At 48.5% G+C, this 25918-nt stretch overlaps 1 protein-coding gene across 3 annotated transcripts in view; it reads left to right on the top strand.

The window, feature by feature from the left end:
- The window catches only part of LOC119969405 (AP-1 complex subunit gamma-1-like), a 195249-nt gene extending 172815 nt beyond the window's left edge, over positions 1 to 22434 (top strand). For all 3 annotated transcript variants that reach the window (XM_038803022.1, XM_038803020.1, XM_038803021.1), the window contains 3 exons: positions 4430 to 4590; positions 7664 to 7762; positions 21443 to 22434. In XM_038803022.1, coding sequence (XP_038658950.1) covers positions 4430 to 4590; positions 7664 to 7762; positions 21443 to 21544 — 362 coding nt within the window. In that variant the 3' untranslated portion in view covers positions 21545 to 22434. The remainder of the gene's footprint in view (positions 1 to 4429; positions 4591 to 7663; positions 7763 to 21442) is intronic.
- The last annotated feature ends 3484 nt before the right edge of the window (positions 22435 to 25918 follow it).

The raw sequence follows: 25918 nt of genomic DNA, 5'->3' as shown, positions 1-25918 counted from the left end.
TGCCTGCCTGCATGCCCTCTAGCCCCTTAATCAGTTCCTCCATCTCGATCGGGGCCCCCAATCCCTCTACTTGTCCCTCCTCCACCTGTGGAAACCTAAGTTGGTCCAGGAACTGCCTCATCCCCCCCCCCCCCCCCCCCCCTTTCCTCCGGGGGCTCTGATTCGTACAGTTTGCCATAAAAGTCCTTGAAGACCTCGTTAATCCTTGCTGAGCTCAGCACCGTGTTTACCCCCCCCCCCCATCTCTAATTCCCCCAATCTCCTTGGCCTCCTCTCTTTCGCAGCTGATGCTCCAGCATCCTACTTGCCTTCTCCCCATACTCTTACACTGCTCCCTGCGCCTTCCTCAACTGAGCCTTAGCCTTCCCCGCGGTAAGCAAGTCAAACTCCACTTGCAGGACCAGCGCTCCTTCAGCAGCCCCTCCTCTGGGGACTCCGCATACCTCCTGTCCACCCTGAGTATCTCCCCCACCAATCTCTCCTCCTCCATCCTATCCCTCTTCTCACGGTGGGCCCTGACCGAGATTAGCTCCCCTCTGACAACTGCCTTCAGCTCCTCCCAGACCACACTCACCGGAACCTCCCCATTATCATTGGTCTCCACATAGTTTTGGAACCACCTCCGGACTCGCCCACGGACCTCCTCGTCGGCCAGTAGTCCCACGTCCATTCTCCACAGAGGGCGTTGGCCTCTCTCCTCCCTCAGCCCCAACTCCGCCCAGTGTGGGGCATGGTCCGAAATCGCAATGGCCGAATACTCCACTCCCTCCACTCTCGGAATTAGCACCCTATTTACCACGAAAAAAATCAGTCCGCGAGTACTCCTTGTGCACGTGGGAGAAGGAAAACTCATTCGCCCTTGGCCTAGCAAATCTCCACGGATCCGCTCCCCCCATCTGGTCCATGAAGCCCATCAGGACCTTGGCCGCTTAATCCTTGCTGATCTCACCCAATCTCGACTTAGACCGATCCAGCGATCCAGCGCCAGGTCCAGGACCGTATTAAAGCCCCCCCCCCCCCGGGAATCTGGAACCTACTCAACATCCGCTTCATGAACCCTGCATCGTCCCAGTTCGGAGCATACACATTCACTAGCACCACCCAGACCCTCTGCAACCTGCCACTCACCATAACATATCGACCCCCTTTATCCACCACAATGCTCGCCGCCTCGAATGCCACCCACTTGCTGACCAAAATTGTGACCCCCCCTGTTCTTCGCATCCAGCCCTGAGTGAAAAACCTGTCCCACCCATCCTTTCCTCAGCCTGGTTTGATCCGCGATCTTCAGGTGTGTTTCTTGTAGCATGGCTACGCCTGCCTTTAGCCCCTTTCAGTGCGAGAACACACTGGCCCTCTTGACCGGCCCATTCATGCCTCTCACGTTCTACGCGATCAGCCTGGTCGGGGGGCTACCCCCTCCCACCCCTCCCCCGCCGACTAACCATATCCTTTTTTAGGCCAGCCATGTGCCCGCACCTTCCAGCCCCCCAGGCGGAGGACCCCCGCCCGACTCTCCCTTTTAACATCAGTTCCCCCTCAGTCAGCACAGCAGCATCCCAGCCCCCCCTTAACCCCCCCTCCCCAAACAAGCATCCGCTTAATCCCCCTACGGGATCCCCCCCATTGCGCTCCCGTAAGTCAGCTGACTCATGCTAACCCCGGCCGCTCCCACCTCCACCTCCAATCCCCCTGTGGGGTCCTCTTACAAGTCTCAATTCTCTCCCCCCCCCCCCCCACCACCGTGTGAACACAGAGAAAAACAAAGCAAAGTACCGTACACTCAAACCCCCAGCTTCAGATGCCATCCCCACCATTTTGCGGGTAAACCGCGCTCCCTATCTGGGCCGACCCCACCTCCTGTGACGCAGCTCTTCCCAACTGCAACCTCGCCCAGAGCCTCTAGGGCCTAGGGCAAAGGGGGCCACAGAAACGCAAGAAAACACGGGGAAAACCCCAACATAACATCATCCCCCCCCCCCCCCCCCCCCCCCCCTCCAGCAACCCCCATAACATACTGCAGTCCATTAACTCGACTCCAGCTTCTCATTCTTAATGAAAGTCCACGCCTCTTCAGGCGTGTCAAAATAGTGGTGCTGGTCTTGATATGTAACCCACAGCCTCGCTGGTTGTAACAGTCCGAACTTCACCCCCTTTCTGTGGAGGACCACCTTAGCCTGGTTGAATCCCACACGCTCCTTGGCCAGCTCTGCACTCCAGTCCTGATAAATACGGATCTCGGTGTTCTCCCACCTGCTGCTCCGCTCCTCCTTCGCCCATCGCAGGACACACTCCTTGTCGGTGAAGCGGTGGAACCTTACCACCATAGCTCTCGGCGGCTCATTCGCCCTCAGCCTCCTTGACAGGACTCTGTGCACCCCATCCAGCTCCAGGGGGCGAGGGAAGGTCCCCGCGCCCATCAGCGTGCCCTGCATCGTGGTCACATACGCCCCAGCATCCGACCCTTCCATGCCTTCAGAGAGACCCAGAATCCGCAGGTTCTGCTTCCTTGACCTATTGTCCAGGTCCTCCAGCTTATCCTGTCATTTTTTGTGCAGCGCCTCGTGCGCCTCATTATCAGAGGCCTCCTGCTGCACCTCCTTGATCGCCGTCCCCTGCATCTTCTGGGTCTACACCAGCCTTTCAATCAACGCCTTCATAGGAGCCAGCATCTCCGCCTTCAAATCCGCTCAGCAGGATCTTAAAAACTCCTGCTGATCCCATGATCACTGGGCCCATGCTGCCTGATCTCCACCTGCCGTCATCTTACTTTTTTACGCCCGTTCTCCTCTCTCCTCCTAGGCCGCTTTTTTGACCGCTCTGCTCCTGGTCCACTCCATACAGCGCTGGGGGACCCTCACTGTTTCCTTCCCACACCGGGAATCGTCGTCAAAGTACCACTGGAGCTCCTTAAAAGGGTCCAAAAGTACGTTATCGGCGGGAGCTGCCGAGCGTGCGACCTACCTAGGCATAGCCGCAACCGGAAGCCAAAGAGCACCCTACTTAAACCCACGTCTCCACCCTATCCCCGTAATCCAGTATCCCAACCTACCTATTTGGACATTAAGGGCCAATTTGGCATGGCCAATCCACCTAACCTGCACATCTTTGGTCGTGGAATGACAATATATGTGGTTCTTAAGTGTGGGGCTTATTGCCAAAAAGGCAATCGGAGAGCCATGGACCCTTATGGTTAGAAGAAGCTTTAGTAGCAACGCCGTCTTATGAATAACAAGTGATCTCAAATGGAAATTGAGTTCTCTAAATGGGCCATTTAGTAAAGCTAATTGAAACCATAAGGTTTTGGGTTTAATTTCCAGTCTGTGCTGAGTTAATTGCTCTCAGTTGGAGTAGTTGAGCTACTATAATTGGCCTCAGCATCCTTGGATGAAGGAGGAGGAAAATCCAGTGAGGACAGTATTTGATCCAACCTTTCCCCACCTCATATGATTGAATGCATAAATATTCGAGAGAGAGTGCTTCCTTGAGAATGCAACTAGACCCCAACAGGGTTTGACCCCTTCAGGAGAAAAGCAAGCAAAAACAGAAAAGAAATTGGGTTGCAGGCATTGCTGAGCATTATCTGTCCAGATTTTGTGATAGTGTTTACTGCTTTTTACTCGTAGAGAAGATTGACCGAAACCGATGGCCTGACAATAGATGTTGTATTCATTGCTCAGAAATGCTCGTTTTCCAGGCATTCATGTTGATTTATTTTTGAGCTGGACTTTATTGCTCTATAGGGATTTCTTAAGAGAATAAACAGTTCAGGCCTATTTAATGCACGCAAAGTGCCAGTGTAGCTCAGTGGTGGCTCTCTGGATTCAAGTCAGAAAGTTGTGGGTTCATGGTCCATTCCAAAACTTGAACATATCTACTAGTCTGTTGTTTCAATGCAACATTGCTGGGTGTGATATAGAACCCCTACATTGCAGAAGCATACCATTCGGCCCATTGAGTCTGCACTGACCTCTGAAAGAGCACCCTTCCAATCCTCCACCCTAACCTTGTAACCCAACCTAGGGGCAATTTAGTATGACCCCAATCCACCCTACCTGCACATCTTCAGACTCTGGGAGGAAACCCACGCAGACGCAGGGAGAAAGTGCAAACCCCACACAGACAGGCATCAAACCTGGGTCTCTGACGCTGTGAGGCAGCAGTGCTAACCACTGCCGCCATGTCACCCAGTATTTGGCAGATTAAATGTGAAATGAAAATCTTACGTGACTGTTCAAGTCGATGTCAATGTTCTTCATGCTCAAAGAAGGGTGCAAATAGCAACTGTGGTTGCAATTGAAAAGTAACTCATTCTACACAAAGCACATTGGGATGCCTTGGGAGACCTGATGAGACATTATGTAAGCAAAAATTTACAGTTTTTAGAATAATGTGTGTAAAATCTGCTAAGGGATGATGTTTGTTTCAGGTATACCGTCTATCATCGCATATGATCAAAATGGTCTGAAAATAGAATTTTCTTTTGAACAATCCAAAGCAAACACAAATATGCTGTTCATCACCCTGCGGGCATCAAATTCCACTGAGATGGACATGAGCAACTTTGTTTTACAAGCTGCGGTACCAAAGGTTTGTCTGAGCAGTTTACTTATTTTGATGGTTAACAAATGCAAATGCAAGATTGAGTTTTGGGGTGGAATAATGCAGGAAAGAATTTTCTTTTTTACTCCATGTTGTGCTGGAGCAGGTAGCTGGAGTTTTCTATTATATATACCAACATTATTATTGAACCATTCTTTATCATTAAAAGTAAGACCATCGTTTCAGCTGCCTTTACACCGACTTATGGTACAGCCTCAAACTGGCGTGTTTCTCTCCTATCTCCCCTCATGCTATTTCTTGTCTGAAGCTCACTTCTTGCCCACCTGAGCCCAATTCCACTTAACTCCTGACTACCCTACTTCTAGACCTCATGTTTGTATTGTAATTTGATTCCTCTCCTTGACTATTGTATTCGCATCCCCCTGAAAAGAAAAACTTCTTCTCTGAAGTCCTTGCAAACTTCTGGTCCATCTGCAAACTAGCCATATTTCTGTGCCACCACACCCCTAGCCCTGGCACAGCACTAAAAGGTCAGCTCCTCATTCAAAGTACGATTGCCATTCTGAGAGAGTGGCTATGTCACATTATAACTCAAGTATCCTCCAATGCCTTTCTGTTATAGTTTAGTGCGCCTGCCCTCACTTATTAAGCCCTTACCTATTCATTTATAGCCATAGCTTCTCCAGTAATGATTTCTCCTCTTACCCCACACACAGTTGATGCTGGAATCCCTAAGGAATCTTTGTGGACCCCTTTTTTTCTTCCACATCTACATGCTGACCATCTATGATATTAACATAAAGCGTGGAGTCAGCATCCAAGTCTACACTGATGATATCCTGTTCTACCTCCCCATGGCCTCCAGACTTCTTCACTGCATGGCCCCTCACCACCACCAACCTTGCAATCCCTTCCCACAAACTCTAATCTTTTGATTCTGGCCTCTTCTGTATGTCTCTCCCTGTCATTACCCTGCTGTTGGCAACCTTGCCTTCCACTGCCTAGCCTCCTATGTTCTGGCATTCTCTTCCTAAGCATCTCTTTCCTCCAAGATGTCATTCGGTCACCCCATCCAAGATCTCTGCTTTGGCTCAGCATCTGATTACATTTCTGAAAAATACCTTGCCTTGTTTTTCTGCATTAAAGGGACTATAAATGCAAGCTGCTGAAATTTGCCACCGCTGGTTGCTAATGGTAGATTTTGAAATGACCCAGGGACAATTCCTCTTCTGTACATAAGAACTAGGAGCAGGAGTAAGCCATCTGGCCCCTCGAGCCTGCTCCGCCATTCAATGAGATCATGGCTGATCTTTTGTGGACTCAGCTCCACTTTCCGGCCCGAACACCATAACCCTTAATCCCTTTATTCTTCAAAAACTATCTATCTTTACCTTAAAAACATTTAATGAAGGAGCCTCAACTGCTTCACTGGGCAAGGAATTCCATAGATTCACAACCCTTTGGGTGAAGAAGTTCCTCCTAAACTCAGTCCTAAATCTACTTCCCCTTATTTTGAGGCTATATCCCCTAGTTCTGCTTTCACCCGCCAGTGGAAACAACCTGCCCGCATCTATCCTATCTATTCCCTTCATAATTTTAAATGTTTCTATAAGATCCCCCCTCATCCTTCTAAATTCCAACGAGTACAGTCCCAGTCTACTCAACCTCTCCTCATAATCCAACCCCTTCAGCTCTGGAATTAACCTAGTGAATCTCCTCTGCACACCCTCCAGTGCCAGTACGTCCTTTCTCAAGTAAGGAGACCAAAACTGAACACAATACTCCAGGTGTGGCCTCACTAACACCTTATACAATTATAACATAACCTCCCTAGTCTTCAACTCCATCCTTCTAGCAATGAAGGACAAAATTCCATTTGCCTTCTTAATCACCTGTTGCACCTGTAAACCAACTTTCTGTGACTCATGCACTTGCACACCAGGTCTCTCTGCACAGCGGCATGCTTTAATATTTTATCGTTTAAATAATAATCCCGTTTGCTGTTATTCCTACCAAAATGGATAACCTCACATTTGTCAACATTGTATTCCATCTGCCAGACCCTAGCCCATTCACTTAACCTATCCAAATCCCTCTGCAGACTTCCAGTATCCTTTGCACTTTTCGCTTTACCACTCATCTTAGTGTCATCTGCAAACTTGGACACATTGCCCTTGGTCCCCAACTCCAAATCATCTATGTAAAGTATGAACAATTGTGGGCCCAACACGGATCCCTGAGGGACACCACTAGCTACTGATTGCCAACCAGAGAAACACCCATTAATCCCCACTCTTTGCTTTCTATTAATTAACCAATCCTCTATCCATGCTGCTACTTTACCCTTAATGCCATGCATCTTTATCTTATGCAGCAACCTTTTGTGTGGCACCTTGTCAAAGGCTTTCTGGAAATCCAGATATACCACATCCATTGGCTCCCCATTATCTAGTGCACTGGTAATGTCCTCAAAAAATTCCACTAAATTAGTTAGGCATGACCTGCCCTCTTTATGAACCCATGCTGCGTCTGCCCAATGGGACAATTTCTATCCAGATGCCTCGCTATTTCTTCCTTGATGATAGATTACAGCATCTTCCCTACTACCGAAGTTAAGGTCACTGGCCTATAATTTCCTGCTCTCTGCCTACCTCCTTTTTTAAACAGGGGTGTCACGTTTGCTAATTTCCAATCCACCGGGACCACCCCAGAGTCTAATGAATTTTGGTAAATGTTGTGTACTATGTTGGTTAGTGAAAATAATGGTGGAGATGTTGCAGTTGGCTTTAATATTCTTGGGTTAGGGAGAAGGACGTTAGTCAAGGTACCTGAAGCTGAATACAAATCAGAAACTGTTGATGGAAACCTGACACCCCGGGATGATGACGGCATTGAACTTGGCTGTATGAACCTACAGGAATATAGCTTGCCAACTCAGTCCTATGGGTGCCTTACTGATGGGGACTGTGCGTCAGGAAGGATCCAATATCTCAGGAATGGTGAAAAGGGGAGGAAATTGATATAAGGGGGAAAATGAGTTGGTCACTTAAAAAAATTAAAAGGTTTTCGAAATAATGAAAGCTACCCTGTTGTCTTGCAGTCGTTCCAATTGCAGTTGATGTCTCCCAGTGGCAGCATCATTCCTGCCAGGAATTCTGGAGCTGTCACACAGTTGATGAGAGTTCTCAATTCACAAAAGGTAAGTTTTCTTCCTCCCACCTCAACCTGTGTACATACCCCTTTGAATGTTTTCTCATGCTGCCTCTTTCACCTCTGAATTCCGTGTATGGAAATCCATTCAGATAAATATACAAGTTTGGATATTTTAACAGTAATTGCTTGTTTTAGTGCATTGATTTCTGTTAGGTATGAGAATGCAATAAGGCAACAGTTTATACACTGCACACACGTCTGTGCTGAATTTTTGTTTTCTATTCTAATTTCCTCCCCACCCCCAGACCCTCGAGGGCTTTCCTGCTGGGGTACAGGACCACAGCTTCCAACCCATCTTCTAGTGTCAGCACAAGTTTTTTTAATATATTTTTATTCGCCTCCTTTTTCACATTTTTTCCCAAATATGCGCCACCAACAACAAACAATAAGCAGTACCGAATATATCAATCCCCATATCAACAACAACAATCCCAACCTCCCATCAACCCCCAAACAACTGCCCGCATGTTAACATAAACAAACAAGAAGGAATCCGGAATCACCCATAGTCACCATTAACACATACAGTCTAACTCCCCCCACCCCACCCCCGATGTTATCCAGTTCTTGAAAGTGAAAATGAATAATGCCCATGAATTGTAGAACCCCTCCATCCTTCCCCTCAGTTCAAACTTAACTTTCTCAAGAGTCAAAAATTCCAACAGGTCTACCCGCCACGCCAGGGCACAGGATGGAGAGGTTGCTCTCCATCCCAACAGGATTCACCTTCGGGCGATCAACAAGGCGAAGGCTACAACATCTGCCTCCGCACCCGTTTCCAACCCTAGCTGGTCCGGCACCCGGAATATGGCCTCCCGAGGACCCGGGTCCAGTTTCATGTGCACTATAGAGATTACCCTAGAAACCTCCTTCCAGTAATCCTCTAGCTTTGGACAGGACCAAAACATATGAACGTGATTTGCGGGGACCCCCTGCAATATTCACACACACCTTCTACCCTCTCAAAGAGCCGGCTCATCCTCGCCCTTGTGAGGTGTGCTCTATATACCACCTTCAGCTGTATCAGCCCCAGCCTCGCACTCAAGGTGGAAGCATTCACTCTCCAGAGCATCTCACACCAGAACCCCTGCTCCATATGCTCTCCCAACTCTTCCTCCCACTTTGCTTTGATCCCTTCCAGTGGTGCCTTCTCTTCCAAAGTAGCCCCGTAAACCACTGACACTACCCCCTTCTCCAGTCCCCCTGTCGTTAGCACCTCCTCCGGCAATGTGGAGGCCACCTCCACCGGGAAGCTCTGTATCTCCTTCCTAGCAAAATCTCGAACCTGCAGGTATCTAAACATTTCTCCCTGCTCCAGCCCATACTTCGCTCCCAGCTCCTTCAATCCTGCAAACCGACCCCCAAGAAATAAATCTTTTAGTGTCTTAATCCCCTTCTCCTCCCATTTCCGAAAATTTCTGTCCCACTTCCCTGGCTCAAATCTGTGGTTCCTCTGAATCGGCATTTCCCTTGACCCTGCCCCCAACCCGAAGTGTTGCCGAAACTGCCTCCAAATTCTCAATGAAGCTATTATTTCCAATCAAATTACTATTGAGATGGCTGGGAATCAAACCCGGGTCAACTGCTTGGAAGTTAACTATGCTCACCACTATACAACCATCACTCACTGACTCAATGAGGCTATTAATACCGGACTCCGAGTATTTCAGCTGTTGCTAGCACCTTCAGTCCTGAGCCCCTACACAAGCTCTTCTCCATTCTGACCCACTAGGAATCACCCCCTCTGACCCAGCTCCGCACCTTCTCCACATTCGCTGCCTAGTAATAATACATCAGGTTCGGAAGACCCAAACCCCCTATAGTGCCAGCAGAAGTTGAGTCCACAAAAGTTTTGGCAGCAGTTCAGTTGAACTTGGTATTATTCTCAGCCAAGGCCCACATTTCTCCAGTGAGTCACTGGACTCTGAGAATTGGAGTCCTGATTGTGTTCTAGCCATCCTACACCAACTAGAGGGTGCTGAGGACAATGGTAGCTGCTTACCAGAATAACTTGGCAGGCAGCAGGAGTTGATCCTAGGGCTATCCTGGTCATTGTGGCTCAAGACCTGCCTAGGCAGTGCACCATCAAATTGATGGGCTGAACTTTATAATCGGTGTCCAGTACAATAAACGGTTCATCAGTCGGTTTATATGTTTGGTATTGTACAGGTTACTGAAATAATTTACTAAATAAAACAGCATTACCAAAAGTATACACATTCTGTAGAGTAATATGCTGACATCCTGTTAATATGTTCAAAGGATGCAGCTTGTGATTTTTGTTCTATTTAAAAATTTGTCATAGAATAATAGAATTCCTACAGTGCAGACGGAGGCCATTCGATCCATCGAGTCTGCACCGACCCTCTGAAAGAGCTCCCTACCTAGGCCCACTCCCCCGCCCTACCTCTGAAACCCCACCTAACCTACACATCCTTGGACATTAAGGGACAGTTTAGGCCAATCTACCTAATCTGCACATTTTTGGACTGGGGGAGGAAACTGGAGCACCTGGAGGAAACTAATGCAGACACGGGGAGAAAGTGCATACTCCACATAATCACCGTAGAATCTTAGAATCCCCCCCCCCCCCTAACTTGTACATCTTTGGACACTTGAGGGGCAATTTAGCATGGTGAATCCACCTAATCTGCACATCTTTGGACCTAAGGCCAGAATTGAACTGGGGTCTCTGACGCTGTGAGGCAGGCAGCAATGCTGACCACTGTGTTGCCATGCAGCCTTCTAACCACTGGGCAATTTAATTAATTCTTTAAAAGTGGCCTAGTGCTGAGTTTTTGATAGTCACAAAAGGGTTAGTCAGTGTCATTAATGCAGTTGCAGTGTTTTGTAGTGCATGTCACAGTACCGACAGCTTTTGCCCATAATTGGTCCCCTCTAGTGTTGAGCCTGTGTAATGTACAGGGGTTATTGATTTTTTATTTAAACGCATTTTATTCAAACTTGTATCAAAGTAGGTTACAGCAAATAAACTCCCCGGGAAACATTGTTCCCAACAACCAACTGTACAGTTTGTACAGATTTTTCTCCTTTTTCAAACCCCCCCCCCAATCACCCAGCCCCCTGCGACAAACAGCTCCTCAAACACGGTCACAAACATCCTCCACCTTCTCTCAAACTCCCCTGCTGAGCCCCTTAACTCATACTTTATCTTCTCCAACCGCAGGAAGTCCTACAGGTCACCCAATCCTGCTGCTACCCCCGGTAGCGATGCCAACAGCCACTCCAGCAAAATTCGCCGCTGTGCAATCGCCACCAGCAGAATTCGCCACCGTGCAATCAGAGAGGCGAAGGCCAAGACATCAGCCGTCCTCCTCTGCATGAGCTCCGGCTTCTCTGAAACCCCAAATATCGCTACCAAAGGGTCCGGGTCCACTCCTTCCTCCACTATCCTGGCTCAAACCCATGATTCTTGCACAGCGGCGTTAGCACCAACATCCCTTCCACCCTAAAATGTCTCCTCAGCTGATTCCATATCTTCACCGTGGACTGCACCACTGGGCTCCCTGAATACCTACTCAGAGCCATTGGCAATGCTGCCTTCACCATAGCCCTCAAACTAGAGCCCTTACAAGATTCCCCCTCCATCCTAACCCACTCTACCCCATCTCCTTCCCACCACCACCTCACCTTGTCCACATTCACCGCCCAATAATAATGAAGCAAGTTTGGCAACGCCAACCCCCCCTGCTGCCTCTGCCTCTGTAGCAGGGTCCTCCCCGCCCTCAGCACCTTCCCCGCCCATACAAAGTCAGAGATGATTGTGTCCATTTTCCGAAATAAAGGCCTTTGGTATAAAGATCGGGAAAGCCTGAAAGATAAACAAGAACCTCGGCAGACTATTCATTTTCACAACTTGGACCCTCCCTGCCAGTGTTAAGTGCAGTGTATCCCACCTCCGTAAGATCCTCCCTGGCCTCCTCCACCAGCTTTGTTAAGTTCCATTTATGGAACCCCGTCCATTCCCTCGCTACCTGAATCCCCAAGTACGTAAACCTATCCCTCACTACCGTAAATGGCATCCCCTCTAACTTAGCCCGCTGTGCCAGCTCATTCGCCGGTAATACTCGCTTTTCCCAACATTCTGCTTGTATCCCGAGAACCCTCCAAACCTCCCCAACATGCCTATAATCCTTCCCACACTCTCCAACGGAGCCGAAACATACAGCAAGAGGTCATCAACATAGAGCGATACCCGATGCTCCCTCTGTCCCCTCATTATCCCCTGCCAGTCTGCCGACTCCCTGAGAGGCATCGCCAATGGCTGTATGGCCAGTGCAAACAGCAGTGGCGACAGCGGGCACCCTGCCTCGTACCCCTGTGTAAGTCAAAGCTTTGTGAGCTCATATCATTCGTCCCCACCCTCGCTCTTGGCGCCACATACAGAAACCCACCCATGCCACAATTCTCAGCTCAAACGCAAACCTTCCCAAAACTTCGAACAAGTACTGCCACTCCACCCGATCAAATGCTTTCTCCGGGTCCATGGACACCAGCATCTCCGGTACCAGAACACTTGGCGGATCACCACATTCAACTTCCATCTTTTATTACTCGCGAGCTGCCTGTCCTTCACGAAGCCTGTTTGATCTTCTGCAACTGCCCTCGGCACACAATTCTTCATCCTCCCCACCAACAATTTAGCCAATACTTTCACATCTGTGTTCAGTAGTGATATGGGTCTATATGACCCACATTCCACCGGATCCTTCCCTTTTTTTGGGATTAGTGTGATTACTGCCTGCTTCATTGTCTCCGGCAACTCCCCTTCTCCAGTGCTTCATTAAATGCCCCCAACAGATGTGGTGCCAGGTCCGCCGCAAATTCCTTATAAAATTCTGCCGGGTACCCATCCGGCCCAGGGGTCTTCCCCGACTTCGTACCCCTGACACTATCCAGCACCTCCCTCAGCCCCAGGGGCTCCTCCAACGCCTGCCTCTTTGCTTCCTCCACCTGGAGAAATTCCAGCTCGTCCAGAAACCACCCCATATCCCCCTCCTCTCCTCCTTGGTCTGCCTCATGAAGTCCCTGGTAATACTCTCTAAATGCCTCATTTATCTTCCCTGGCTCTGACACCACATCCCCAGCCCCAGTTCGGATCTTCAGTATTTCCCAGGACGCAGCCTGCGTCCGCAGCTGGTGCACCAACATGCGGCTCGACTTCTCCACATACACGTATTGCACCCCTCTTGACCTACGCAATTGCCCTACTGCCCTTCCCGTTGTCAGCCTGTCAAATGGCCCCTGCAACTTTTCCCTCCTTGCCAATCCCTCCACGGTGAGCACCCTTGAATATTCCCTGTCCACCTCCACTATCTCGCTCACTGGACGGTCATGTTCCGCTCTCCTTTTCTTATTCGCACGAACCATAAATGAGAATTTCTCCCCAGACCACTGCCTTCAGTGCTTCCCAAAAAATACCCGCCGACACCTCCCCATTCTGATTGAACTTCAAATAATCACTAATCGCCAACCGCACCTTGTCACAAAAACCTCCATCCACCAACAACCCCGAGTCAAACCTGCACCCCGGCCTCTGCTCTCGTCCCGCACTGAATCGAATATCCAGCCAGTGGGGCGCATGGTCCGAGATAACTATCCCTGCATACTCTGCCCCCCCCCACCCCAACCAAAATCTCCCGACTCACTACAAAGTAGTCAATCCTCGAATACACCTTATAGACGTGTGAAAAGAAGGAATACTCCCTTCCCCCTGGGTTCTGAAAGCAGCATGGATCCACCATAACCATCCTCTCCATAAACCCCCCCTACCCATCGACCTGGGGCTCGATCTATCCATCCTCAGCTCCAGGACACAGTTAAAATCTCCTCCCATAATTAACTGGTACGTGACCAAATCTGGGATTGCTGCCAGCAGTCCCCTCATAAAACCCACATCGTCCCAATTTGGGGCATACACATTTACCAACACTACCGGTGCCCCTTCCAATACCCCACTCACAATAACATATCTCCCACCTGGATCCCTCACCTCCTCCGCACTCACGAATCCCATTTTTTTTGCTCATTAAAATCGCCACACCCCTCTATTTCAAATCAAACCCCAAGTGAAAAACCTGCCTGACCCACCCCTTCCTTAACCTAACCTCATCCTTCACACGGAGGTGTGTCTTCTGCAAAAAGACAACCCCTGCTTTCAAGCTCCTGAGGTGCGCAAACCCCCGCGACCTTTTAACTGGCCCATTCAGTCCCTGGACGTTCCACGTTACCAACCTTACCGGAGGCTTGCGCCTCCAATCCCTCTACCGTCCGTCATCTTCCCCACTTATCTCCTGCCCCTTTAAGTCCACTCTGTACCTAACCCATCCCAGATGGCCCCTTTGTTCGCCCTTGACCATGTCATTTCTCACCCCCTGCCGTGTCGCAGAACCCCCCCCCGCTTTTCCCCTTCCCCTTCTTCCACCCCACTTCCCCTTTTCCCCCTTCCCCCGGCCACCCCTCTTGGCCTTCTCCCCCACCACCTCACTTCCGTTCACCAGCATAACCTGCTAGCACGGTTGCCCCTGCCCAAAGGCACATTCTAATGACCCCACACCCCCACTCCTCAGCTCAAAGAAGAAGGCCTCCTGCTGGCCTTGGAGGGTAACTCCCCCAACCAAACAAGGACTTCTCCTGAACTCCAGGTAGCCTTCTCCAAAAGCAAACAAGCAGATGTGAAACACACAGTCCCATAAAATAGGAGGGGGGTTGGGAACATTCATCCCCACATAAACTTTTCACCCCTACAACTCCTTACAGTCTCAACATTGAATGGGAACACCCACCCCCAAAAAAAGGCAAAAATCCCCCAATCCCTACACCCACTACACACATGCTCCCAACCATTACATAGTGCTAGCACCCCGGTTCCCAAGCGTTGTCCACTCAGTTCTCCCCCAGTTTATGCTCCTTAATGAAGTCTTCGGCCGCTTCTGGAGTCTTGAAATAATCCTCCTGGCCTCCGAACGTCACCCATAATTTCACTGGGTAGAGCACCCCAAACCTGATCTGCCACCGGTACAGCATTGCCTTGGTCTTGTTGAAACCTGCCCGCCGTTTTGCCAATTCTGCTCCGATGTCCTGATAAATCCGGACATTATTTTCCTCCCAGTCGTAGCTACACGTCTCCCTGGCCCACCGTAGATTTTTCTATTTCTCCACAAATTTATGGAGTCTCACGATCCCTGCCCGAGATGGCTCCCCAGCGCTAGGCTTTTGGCTGAGACCTATGTGCTCAGTCCACTTCAGGTGCCTTATCTAGCACCCCTTTGTCACCAGTCCCGCCAGCATCCTCAAGACATACCTCATGGCACTCACACTATTTGCAGGTTCTGTCTTCTCGAGGTATTCTCCTGCTCCTAAACCTTTGCCCTCAGCGTTTTACAAAGGTCTCCATGGAGCCCCCCCCCTCCGCCTCCAGAGCCACCACACGATCACTGTGGTCCGAGATCACTACTTCAACCCCAAATCTGTGACCCCTGCACCTCCAAAGGGAAAGTGTGCAAATGAACTTATTTATACTTTGATTTGCATGGAATAAACTGCATCTTTATTTAATATGTTGATCCAATGCTTTTCGTTTAATGAGAATTTCAAATCTGCTCCAAAGTACTCTTCAGGGGTGCCACAGCTTCTTCAATGGCCTTTGCATGATCCTCATGCATTTCTTTCCTCTGTTTATGGAAATCCTCCTTGATAAAAGTCATCAGTTCCTGTATCTGGGACCTTACAGCTTGCCCCTCCCCTGCCTGCATGCTGGAAGAGACTGTCTGCGAAGCACAAGACTGTTTCACCTTTCCAGCCAAACCTCACTGTTTTCTGTCGGGTCCAGTGATCAGAAGACATACCATTCCAGGTATGTCTTCTAACTACTCCTCGAATAGTCACCTACGCCTTTTCATCAAAATTCCACCCGGATCTGGGTAAAAAGAGCCCTTTTCTGTGACTTCGAACAGGAACAGCCCTTTGTGACCAATCACTCCATGGTCACAAGCGGAAGTCCGTACAGGGGTTATTAATGCCTTGTGACTTGCAGTGAAAGGAAATCATAGCTCATTGCCCTTTAAATCATGTGACTAAACCCACAGATGAATTTATATCATGAGCTTGAGCTATTTGCTACTATTGTGCCACTAGTTTTGACATTTTTTAATTCTAACATCTCCATGGCATTGCTTTTTTTTTTTTTAATTTAGATTACCCAATTATTTTTTCCAATTAAGGGGCAATTTAGTGTGGCCAATCCACCTACTCTGCACATTTTTGGGTTGTGGGGGCGAAACCCACGCAGACACGGGGAGAATGTGCAAACTCCACACAGACAGTGACCCAGAGCCGGGATCGAACCTGGGACCTCAGCGCCGTGAGGCGGTTGTGCTAACCACTAGGCCACCGTGCTGCCCTTCCATGGCATTGCTGAGAGAATGTACTGTTAGATAATGTCAGCAACAAAAAAAGTGAGGGACAGTAAAGTGTTACAGAAAGTAACGTGTATGCGCCCAACTGGGACGACACGAGCTTCATCCAAAAGACCATGGCAGAAATCCCGGACATAGCGACGCACCGACTAATCATGGGGGGGGACTTCAACTGTGTACAGGACCCAACGACGGACAGATCAAACCCCAGAACGGGGAAAACCTCAAACATGGCAAGGGAACTCAGTCACTATATGGAGCAGATGGGAGCAGTAGACCCCTGGAGATTCGCCCACCCGGGGGAGAAAGAATTCTCTTTCTTCTCCCCAGTACACAACGTGTACACCAGAATTGACTTCTTTGTGGTGGGGAAAACGGTGCTTCCAGAGATAGACAAGGTGGAATACTCCGCAATTGTGATATCAGACCACGCCCCACACTACATGGATGTGCGGCTAGAGACGGGAAGGGCCCAGCGCCCCAAATGGAGGTTGGACGGTGCCTTACTAGCTGACAAGGCCTTCAGCGAAAGGATAGCGCGGGCCATAGCGGAGTACACTGAGATCAACCAAAACGGGGAGGTCTCACCCTCCACGTTCTGGGAAGCGCTTAAGGCCATACTAAGAGGGGAAATCATAGCCTACAAAGCGCAAAGAGATAGGGAGGAAAGGGTGGCTAGGCAGAAGCTGGTCGACTCCATACTGGAGGTAGACCATAAATACTCCGAGGCCCCGACCGTAGAACTCCTGGCGGAGAGGAAAGAATTACAAAGGAACTTTGACCTGCTCTCCACCAGGAAAGCAGTACACCAACTCCGCCAGGCACGCGGGGCCCTATACGAACACGGAGACAAAGCCAGCCGCCTGTTGGCCCACCAGCTGAGAAAGCAGGCAGCCAGCAGAGAAATTGCGCAAATCAGAGATACCAGAGGCACGTTGGAAACAGAACCAGAGAGGATTAACAAAACCTTCAAGGCCTTCTACCAAGAGCTGTACACCTCAGAGCCCCCAACGGGGAAGGCTGGGATGAACCGGTTTCTTGACGGACTGGACATACCAGTTGTGGGAGAGGGCAGAAAACGGGATCTGGAAGCACCACTAGCACTGGGAGAGATCATGGACAGCATTAGCTCCATGCAGGCGGGGAAGGCGCCGGGACCGGACGGATTCCCGGCGGACTTCTACAAAAAATTTGCGACAGCGCTGGCCCCGCACCTGCGGGAGATGTTCACAGACTCGCTAGCTAGGGGCACATTGCCACCCACGTTAGCACAGGCCTCAATCTCGCTGATACCTAAGAAAGACAAAGACCCAACGGAATGTGGGTCATACAGACCCATATCTCTGCTGAATGCAGACGCCAAAATACTGGCCAAAATCCTAGCCAAGAGGCTAGAAGACTGTGTACCTGAGGTGGTCACAGAGGACCAGACGGGCTTTGTCAAAGGTAGACAGCTTACCGCGAACATCAGGCGCCTGCTGAACGTGATAATGACCCCCTCCGGGGAGAGAACACAAGAGGTGATCGTCTCCCTGGACGCAGAAAAGGCCTTCGACAGAGTCGAGTGGAAATACCTCATAGAGGTACTGGAGCGGTTCGGGCTTGGAACAGGGTTCACCGCTTGGGTAAAGCTCCTGTACAACGCACCCATGGCGAGTGTACAGACCAACAATACCAACTCCCAATACTTCCAGCTGCACAGGGGCACCAGACAAGGATGCCCACTGTCCCCGCTGCTGTTCGCACTAGCAATTGAACCGCTAGCAATCGCGCTCAGGGCAGCAAAAAATTGGAGGGGGATCCGAAGGGGAGGTAGAGAGCACAGAGTCTCACTCTATGCGGATGATCTGCTCCTCTATATCTCGGACCCACAAAGCAGCATGGACGGAATCATCGCGCTCCTGAAAGAGTTTGGAGCCTTCTCGGGCTACAAACTCAACATGAGCAAAAGTGAGATCTTCCCAGTACACCCGCAAGGGGGGGGGGGGGCAGCACTAAAGGGGCTGCCGTTCAATCAAGCCCGACATAAATTCCGCTACCTGGGGATCCAAATAGCCCATGACTGGAAAGGGATCCACAAATGGAACCTCACCAGCCTGACGGAGGAAGTTAAAAAGGACCTGCAAAGATGGAACACACTCCCGCTCTCCCTCGCGGGGAGAGTTCAGACGATCAAAATGAACGTACTGCCCAGGTTCCTCTTCCTGTTTAGATCCATTCCGATCTACATCCCCAAGGCCTTTTTCAAAGCGCTGGACAAACTCATCATGGCGTTCGTATGGGGGGGTAAAAATGCTAGGATCCCAAAGAAGGTCTTACAAAAAACAAAAACCAGGGGAGGGCTAGCCCTCCCGAATCTACAATTCTACCACTGGGCAGCAACAGCCGAGCGAGTAAGGGGATGGATCCAGGAGCCAGAGGCTGAGTGGGTGCGTGCGGAGGAGGCCTCCTGCATGGGAACCTCCCTCCGGGCCCTCGCCACGGCAGCACTCCCATCCCCACCCAAAAAACACTCCAGCAGCCCAGTGGTGACAGCCACCCTCCAATCCTGGAACCAACTGCGGCAGCAACTTGGCCTGATCAAAATGTCGAACAGGGCTCCCATCTGCAACAACCATAGGTTCACACCAGCACTGACTGACGCCACCTTCAAAAGGTGGAGGCAGGACGGGGGGACACTGACAGTCAGGGACCTATACACGGACGACAGGATCGCAACACTGGACGAACTGACAGAGAAGTTTCAGCTAGCTGGGGGGAACGAGCTACGGTACCTGCAGCTCAAAAACTTCCTACGAAAGGAGACAAGGACGTACCCACAACCGCCACGACAGACACTACTGGAAGACCTACTGGACGCAAGTATCCTAGAGAAAGGGAACTGTAGTGACATGTATGACCGACTGGTAGATAGGGACGACACCGTACTGGACGCAACAAGAAGGAAATGGGAGGACGACCTGGGGATGGAGATAGGGTGGGGACTCTGGAGCGAAGCACTGCATAGGGTCAACTCCACCTCCACGTGCGCAAGGCTCAGCCTGACGCAACTAAAAGTGGTACATAGAGCCCACTTAACAAGAACCCGTATGAGTAGGTTCTTCCCGGAGGTGGAAGACAGATGTGAACGGTGCCAAAGAGGCCCGGCCAACCACGCCCACATGTTCTGGTCTTGCCCCAGACTCGTGGAGTACTGGACAGCCTTCTTCGAGGTTATGTCCAAAGTGGTGGGAGTGAGGGTGGAGCCATGCCCGATAGTGGCGGTCTTCGGGGTTTCAGAACAGCCAGATCTATTCCTGGGGAGGAGGGCGGACGCCCTTGCCTTTGCCTCCCTGATCGCCCGCCGTAGAATCCTGTTTGGCTGGCGGTCAGCAGCACCGCCCAGAGCTGCGGATTGGCTGTCCGACCTCTCGGAATCTCTCCAAATGGAGAAAATCAAATTTGCCATCCGAGGGTCGGACGACGGCTTCCACAGAACGTGGGAGCCATTCATGCAACTGTTCCGGGACCTATTTGTGGCCAATGTACAAGAGGAAGAATAGTCGGGGGAAGGTAGCGGGAGGGGCTACAGGTTCGGTACGGGGGTTCGATGGCTAGCTAAGGCCCAAAACCAAACTAAATAAACATGTTGGGGGGGGGGGGGGGGGGGGGGGGGGGCGGGCGCAGTTACTACTACGAAGATGCTTACCTGTAAATATGTATGTTAATTTTTGCGTGTTTGTTTGTTGTTTTTTTTTTTTTTTTTTGTTCTTTTTCTCTCCTAACAATTTGTAATTTGTTCAATATAAAATATGAAAACTGAATAAAAACATTTATAAAAAAAAAAAAAAGTGTTACAGAAAGTAAATGTGCTTGCAGGAAGTGTGCATGTGTGAAACACGAGGTCTGTTATAATTTAATCTATGAATGTCACTGCTTCATACGCTAGTAATTCCAGGTTTGAATCTAAACTACTTTTTACTCAAAACAACGGTGATATTTTCAGGTTGAGCTTCCCTCAATGATGAATGCACAGAGCACTATAATATATCATGCAGACTGGAATGACTCTAGTTCAACTTTGCCTTTGTTGACTTTAACACTGGGCTCGGGAGGGAATAAAGATGTGCAGGTTAGGTGGATTGGCCATGCAAAATTAAAAAAGGTGAGCCTAGGTAGGGAACTCTTTCAGTTGGTGCGGACGTGATGGGTTGAATGGCCTCCTTCTGCACTGTAGGGATACTATGATAAATCAGTACGGTTCCCTCACATTATCTGAGGATGGTGAGGGTAGCTCTGAATTGATTTTCCCTACCTCTGCTTACATGCTGAGGAATGGACACTTTCAGGCAAGAAGAGAAGTCACGTTTTCTGGCAAATTGCTCAGGGTGAGATTCGCTGGATATTTAGTGGTTCACCAATGAGCATATATAAAAGAGTATTGATTGGATAGGAGTAGAACAGCTCACTTATTTAAAGTAAATGAGTGCTTAATCTGAGATCTGGATCCTTTGTAAAACATTTTATACTTAAGATGGGTGTGCGTGAAGCTGTTGAGTAAAGGTCGAGCCCAGCTGTAATTGCAGCATGGTTGAATAGTTTACTGACAGAAGTACCCATTTGGGTACTGGTCTATGTGAAACCGTACTGTGACATGACCTTTGCACCTATTGTGGGAAAAGGATGAAGAGCTGGGACCAATAGTAACTGTCAGCCATCACCGAGGTGACCCACTCTCCAGGCCTCTGCTGTTCTATATCGATATGAGCATTCATTTGCAGTGCTGGAGAATATCCTGGGGCTGTTGGCCTACTGGTGGGGTTTTTTTGTCACTCTAGGGAGAATCTCTGAAAATCAAGCCCTGATTGGCAATTGCAACTTTGAGTGTCAGAAATAGTGCCCAATAATGAGATTACAATTCTCCAACAAATGCTGTGCACAGTAGATGCAGATTTGGATTTTCGAATTACCTCTCAGTTGAGTTTGTCAACGAGAAGGAACTTTTGGTTTCCTTCTCACCTGGGCCATCCATTGCAGAAAATGGTATATCTAGATGTGTCAAATTGATCTCAAGCCTCAAATTTGGAATAATCTCAGTACATTAATGTCAGGATAATTAATATTAATCACTAAACCACATCCTGGAAACATCTTCAGTGAAAGGAGGTTTCCTGGAGTGCAAGTGAGGGTAGTTGGGGGTTCAGCTGTACATTAAAGTTTGACCTAAAGTGCTTTTTTTCCCTTTAAAGCACCCGCTAAGGATGAGGCTGAAGTTTATGTATAATCACAGAGAAGCACCGATCGAGGTCATGGCAGATGTCAACGAGTTCCCACCCCAGGCTTGGGAGTGATTTGAGCATTAAGATGGAATCCATGGACTAGACTTTACACTGTGGTTGCTAGCCAGAAGCTGCTGCAATGTACAATCATCCCTGTGGAAGAAACTGGCGTCAGACTGCCCCAGTATTGGAGAGGAAGTTGAATATTTCCTAATTACTGTATAAGGACATTACTTCTGTGAAGGATCCATGGCAAAAGAGGTGGAATCTCATGTCTTGAATAATCTATTACTAATGGATCTGGTTGTAATAAAATGTTACCGAGCTTTGATGAACAAAAATCATACCTACATGAGTAGGTTGAAAAGAAAATCATGAGGTTAGAACCCAGCCCATCTGGTTTAGGTCAGAATTCTATTTATTGAGGTATTCGAACAAAGCAAAAGGATTATTCACAATTTAATGCTGTGACGACTCCTACAATTTAGTGTACCCATTTATTTAATTTAGTTTGAGATCCTGTTGCACTTGTGGGCTGCTGCATTGCTGGTTTTGTTCAGATAGAATGGGAGCCCTGGAAAAGGGTGTCGGTCCCCTTTCCACGTTCTTATTTCTCCTCCCCCAAACCTGGTGGACTTTCAATAACATTGATTTGGAAGACTTTCACCAGTACAATGTTATCATGATGCCTCAATGTGACGATCTCACTCCCCCGTCAGACCCGCTGTCATCAAATGTGGAGCAGGAGGAGCAGTAGGGGAAATAGCAGTTTTGTTTACAGTCCAGAGTTTTCTTCCGCTCTTCCTGAAGGAAGGCCTGATGATAGTGCGCCTTTTAAATCCTACACTAAGCTGTCAGAAAAATGCACCACTTCATTGACTGAAGATCTACAGTTCTAATTGCAAACTGTTTTGCACTGATCTTAAAAATAAACAGAATTAGACACTGGCTATTCACCAAAATGTAACCATTTCAAACAAAAGGTCATTTGAGGCTTTAACCACCCAGGCGATGAGCCATTTCATGGGTTCAGTGATGGGTATTCAGGGACTCTTAAGTTCCAGTTGTTGTTTAAGCATCTTTTTGGAAGTTTTTTTTGTTGCCCATCTTATTGATTATGTTGTAACTTAGTACAGATCTCACATGTTTGTAGTCTGTCTTTGTTCACTGTTCCCAGAAAATGTGCAAAATCTATGGTTTGCACACCTAAAAAGCCATTCATTAGCACAAAACAATGCCACCATTTTGTTCAAACTTGAGGAGAGGTTTGTCTCACTGAAGGAGATAGTTTTACAAAACAATTGATTATTTTCCATGCAAATTGTTAACCACATATAAATTATTCATCTTCTCTAAATTCTAGTCTTGACTGGCAGCCTGTATTTGCAGCATTTATTACGCTGCCTTCACCTTGAATAAGGTGTGTAGTTAGTAGTCTAGCTGCAGTTTGTGTAGCTCTGAAAACAAAATTCTGTTGATGTTTTAAGCAAATTCTTCCTATTACTGCTTTTACAGGTTGTAGGCAGATTGGACAGAGTTGGGGGGGAGGGACTTAATTGAAATCATTGTTGTTGCATTTGCTTCATCCAGTGACGCACATGTCACTCATCGTTGGGTCTGTAATGTATAACTCGCCCAACTGTTCTCATCAGATCTCACGCTGCAAGTGTGGAAGATGCAGTATGAACAGTGAGATTCATGTTCCAAACTTGCAGATGGAAAGTGCTGCCACAGTCATTCGCCCCAGGGTTGGAGAGAGGAAAGGTGTACCACTGTAAGCATTTATATACCCAACTCCCCGTTCAGTAGTTTTAAATGTTCGCCAATATTTTGATTTATTCGGTGGCTGGTGTATATTGTAGGGTCCTGTAATGCCACCGATGGGTTCTCCTCCTACCATCAGTCTGTTTAGTCCGGCTTGCTGCTGAAGCTGTGTTGTAGTTGTGCAGTAAAAAGCAGATTGACATCTTCTACATGAATGAGCCACGGCTGCGTTAACGCAGTATCATGTATGGGTTTTGAACCCAATAGCCATGGTCATAAATGCCATGCTGGTGGTCACATCTCTGTCTACATTAAAACTCTACAGCAAGTTCTGTTTTCCAGATTGCAAGTAAAAACTAAGGAAACCAACCAAAAGCTTCTGATGTGCTGATAAGAGTTGGTGAACACTGCTCAGAGTTCTGCATATTCCCAGAGATGCATGAGCAAAGGGATCACATTGCCTAAATGTTAACGTTAGTGTAAGTGATCCAAGCTATTTCCAGGCACTGTATGCACCCATGCAGCAACACAAATTGGCAGAGGGTCCTCTCATTAGGACATGAGTTCACTGGACAACTCTTTCTTCAGCACCACGTTTTTCTGTGGGGGGGGGGGGGGGGGGGGGGGGGGGGGGGGGGGGTGGAGGGGGAGTCATGTTTACAGTTTAATTTTCTTTACATTTTGGAAGTGTTCAAATGAGCTTTTTTTTTGTTTACTTTGTTCTATGAATGTTGTACAAAAGAGTGGTGCAAACCTAAATGTAGATCATAAACTTTGTATGCAATAATAAATGATAAATTAACTATGGATGGTTTCTTGTACATGCTGAGAACTGTGGTGAAACATTTTTAGGAAATGAGATGTTTCATTCACCCCTGTTAAAACTTGTGTATGTAGAGTGAAGGCAAACTATGATGCAAGGATAAGTTAACTGAAACTGAATCAAAACATTCTGCACAGCACTTGTAGCGGAGATTCTTTTACTGCATGTGATATAATTTTAGCTGATATTTGTGTCCATGCACATTGTGTGTGGGTGTGTGACTGTGTTGAAGTGGGGGAAATTTAAATAATTTGGTGTTAAGATTAGCATTAGCAGCTTTGAAATAGGCAAGTGTAGTTATGAGAGTCTTTCTTGACATGATGGGAACTTTCACCAATACTGTAGGCATGATGAGATCCTGGACCAAGCGTAATTTATAATCATCTTTATTAGTGTCGCGAGTAGGCTCACATTAACACTACAATGAAGTTACTGTGAAAATCCCCTAGTCGCCACACCCTTGGGGTCTATTCGGGTACACTGAGGGAGAGTTCCGAATGTCCAATTCATCTAACAAACATGTCTTTCAGGACTTGGGGAAGGAAACCAGAGCATCCGGAGGAAACCAATGCAGACACTGGGAGAACATGCAGACTCCGCACAGACAGTGACCCAAACCGGGAATCGAACCCAGGTCCCTGGCGCTGTGAAGCAACAGTGCTAACTGCTGTGCCGCCCAGAAGTTCCAGAAGCGGCTGGCCCAGCAGTTACAATAGTAAGAGCTTTTCACGGACATTTCTTGCTGAACTGGACAAGGTGATAAGGGGGGAACTGAAGGCCTTGCACAAGGCTAAGCAGTGAGATAATGGGAGCGTCTGCTTATAGAATAATATGGTTACTTAAGGAATTAATGAGAAACGGCATAATGAAAAGTAGAAAGATAAGAATGTGCTACAAATCCTGCACCTTGGAGAGCAGCACCAAAGCAATCAGTGGGTTTATCTCTCCAGCATACGCTTGAATAAAGACTTTGCTGACTAGAACTCTGAGACTTGAGGGGCCTCATTTTTTAACCGCAACAATTTGGCGTAGTTGACAGGCTCCTTGCAATATCAGTCGTTGGCACTGGATTTATTTTTTTAAATAATTTTTATTCAAATTTTTCAATTACAAATTTTCTCCCAACAATAAAATAAACAAGGTACGAAGATAAACAGAAAGAACCCCCCCCCCCCCCCCCCCCCCAATACAAAGCAATAAATAATAACAATACAAAAAACAAGAAAGTGGCAAACAAACAGTGGCAGAAACAAACCCCCTTAACAGATCCCTAGCCACCCCCCCCCCCCCCCCCCCCCCCCCCCCCGGCTGCTGAGATTGACCGCCCTCTAACCTTCCGGCAGAAAATCGAGAAAGGGCTGCCACCGCCGGAAGAACCCTTGTACCGACCCTCTCAGGGCAAACTTGACCTTCTCCAGCCTGATGAACCCAGCCATGTCGTTAATCCAGGCCTCCAGGCTCGGGGGCTTCGCGTCCCTCCACTGCAAAAGAATCCTACGCCGGGCTACTAGAGACGCAAAGGGCAGGATACCGGCCTCTCTCGCCTCCTGCACTCTGAAAAAGCGCGAGCCCCCAGCCCGGTTCCACCCTGGAGCCGATCACCTTGGACAAGGTCCCCGCCACCCCCTTCCAAAACCCCTCCAACGCTGGACACGCCCAGAACATGTGGGTCTGGTTCGCGGTGCTATGTCTTTTTGTCCGACGTCATTTTGTCCAACGACACTTCGTCCACGTCTTTTGGTCCAACGTCTTTTTGTCCGCACGTCTTTTGGTCCAACGTCTTTTTGTCCGCACGTCTTTTGGTCCAACGTCATTTTGTCCGATGATTTTTTTCGTCAAAGACTTTTTGTGACTTGTTA

This window comes from Scyliorhinus canicula, chromosome 7 (genome assembly GCF_902713615.1).
Source record: "Scyliorhinus canicula chromosome 7, sScyCan1.1, whole genome shotgun sequence".
Classification (NCBI taxonomy): domain Eukaryota; kingdom Metazoa; phylum Chordata; class Chondrichthyes; order Carcharhiniformes; family Scyliorhinidae; genus Scyliorhinus; species Scyliorhinus canicula.
The sequence above is the reverse complement of the archived record's forward strand: the minus strand, read 5'-3'. Positions and strand labels throughout refer to the sequence as shown.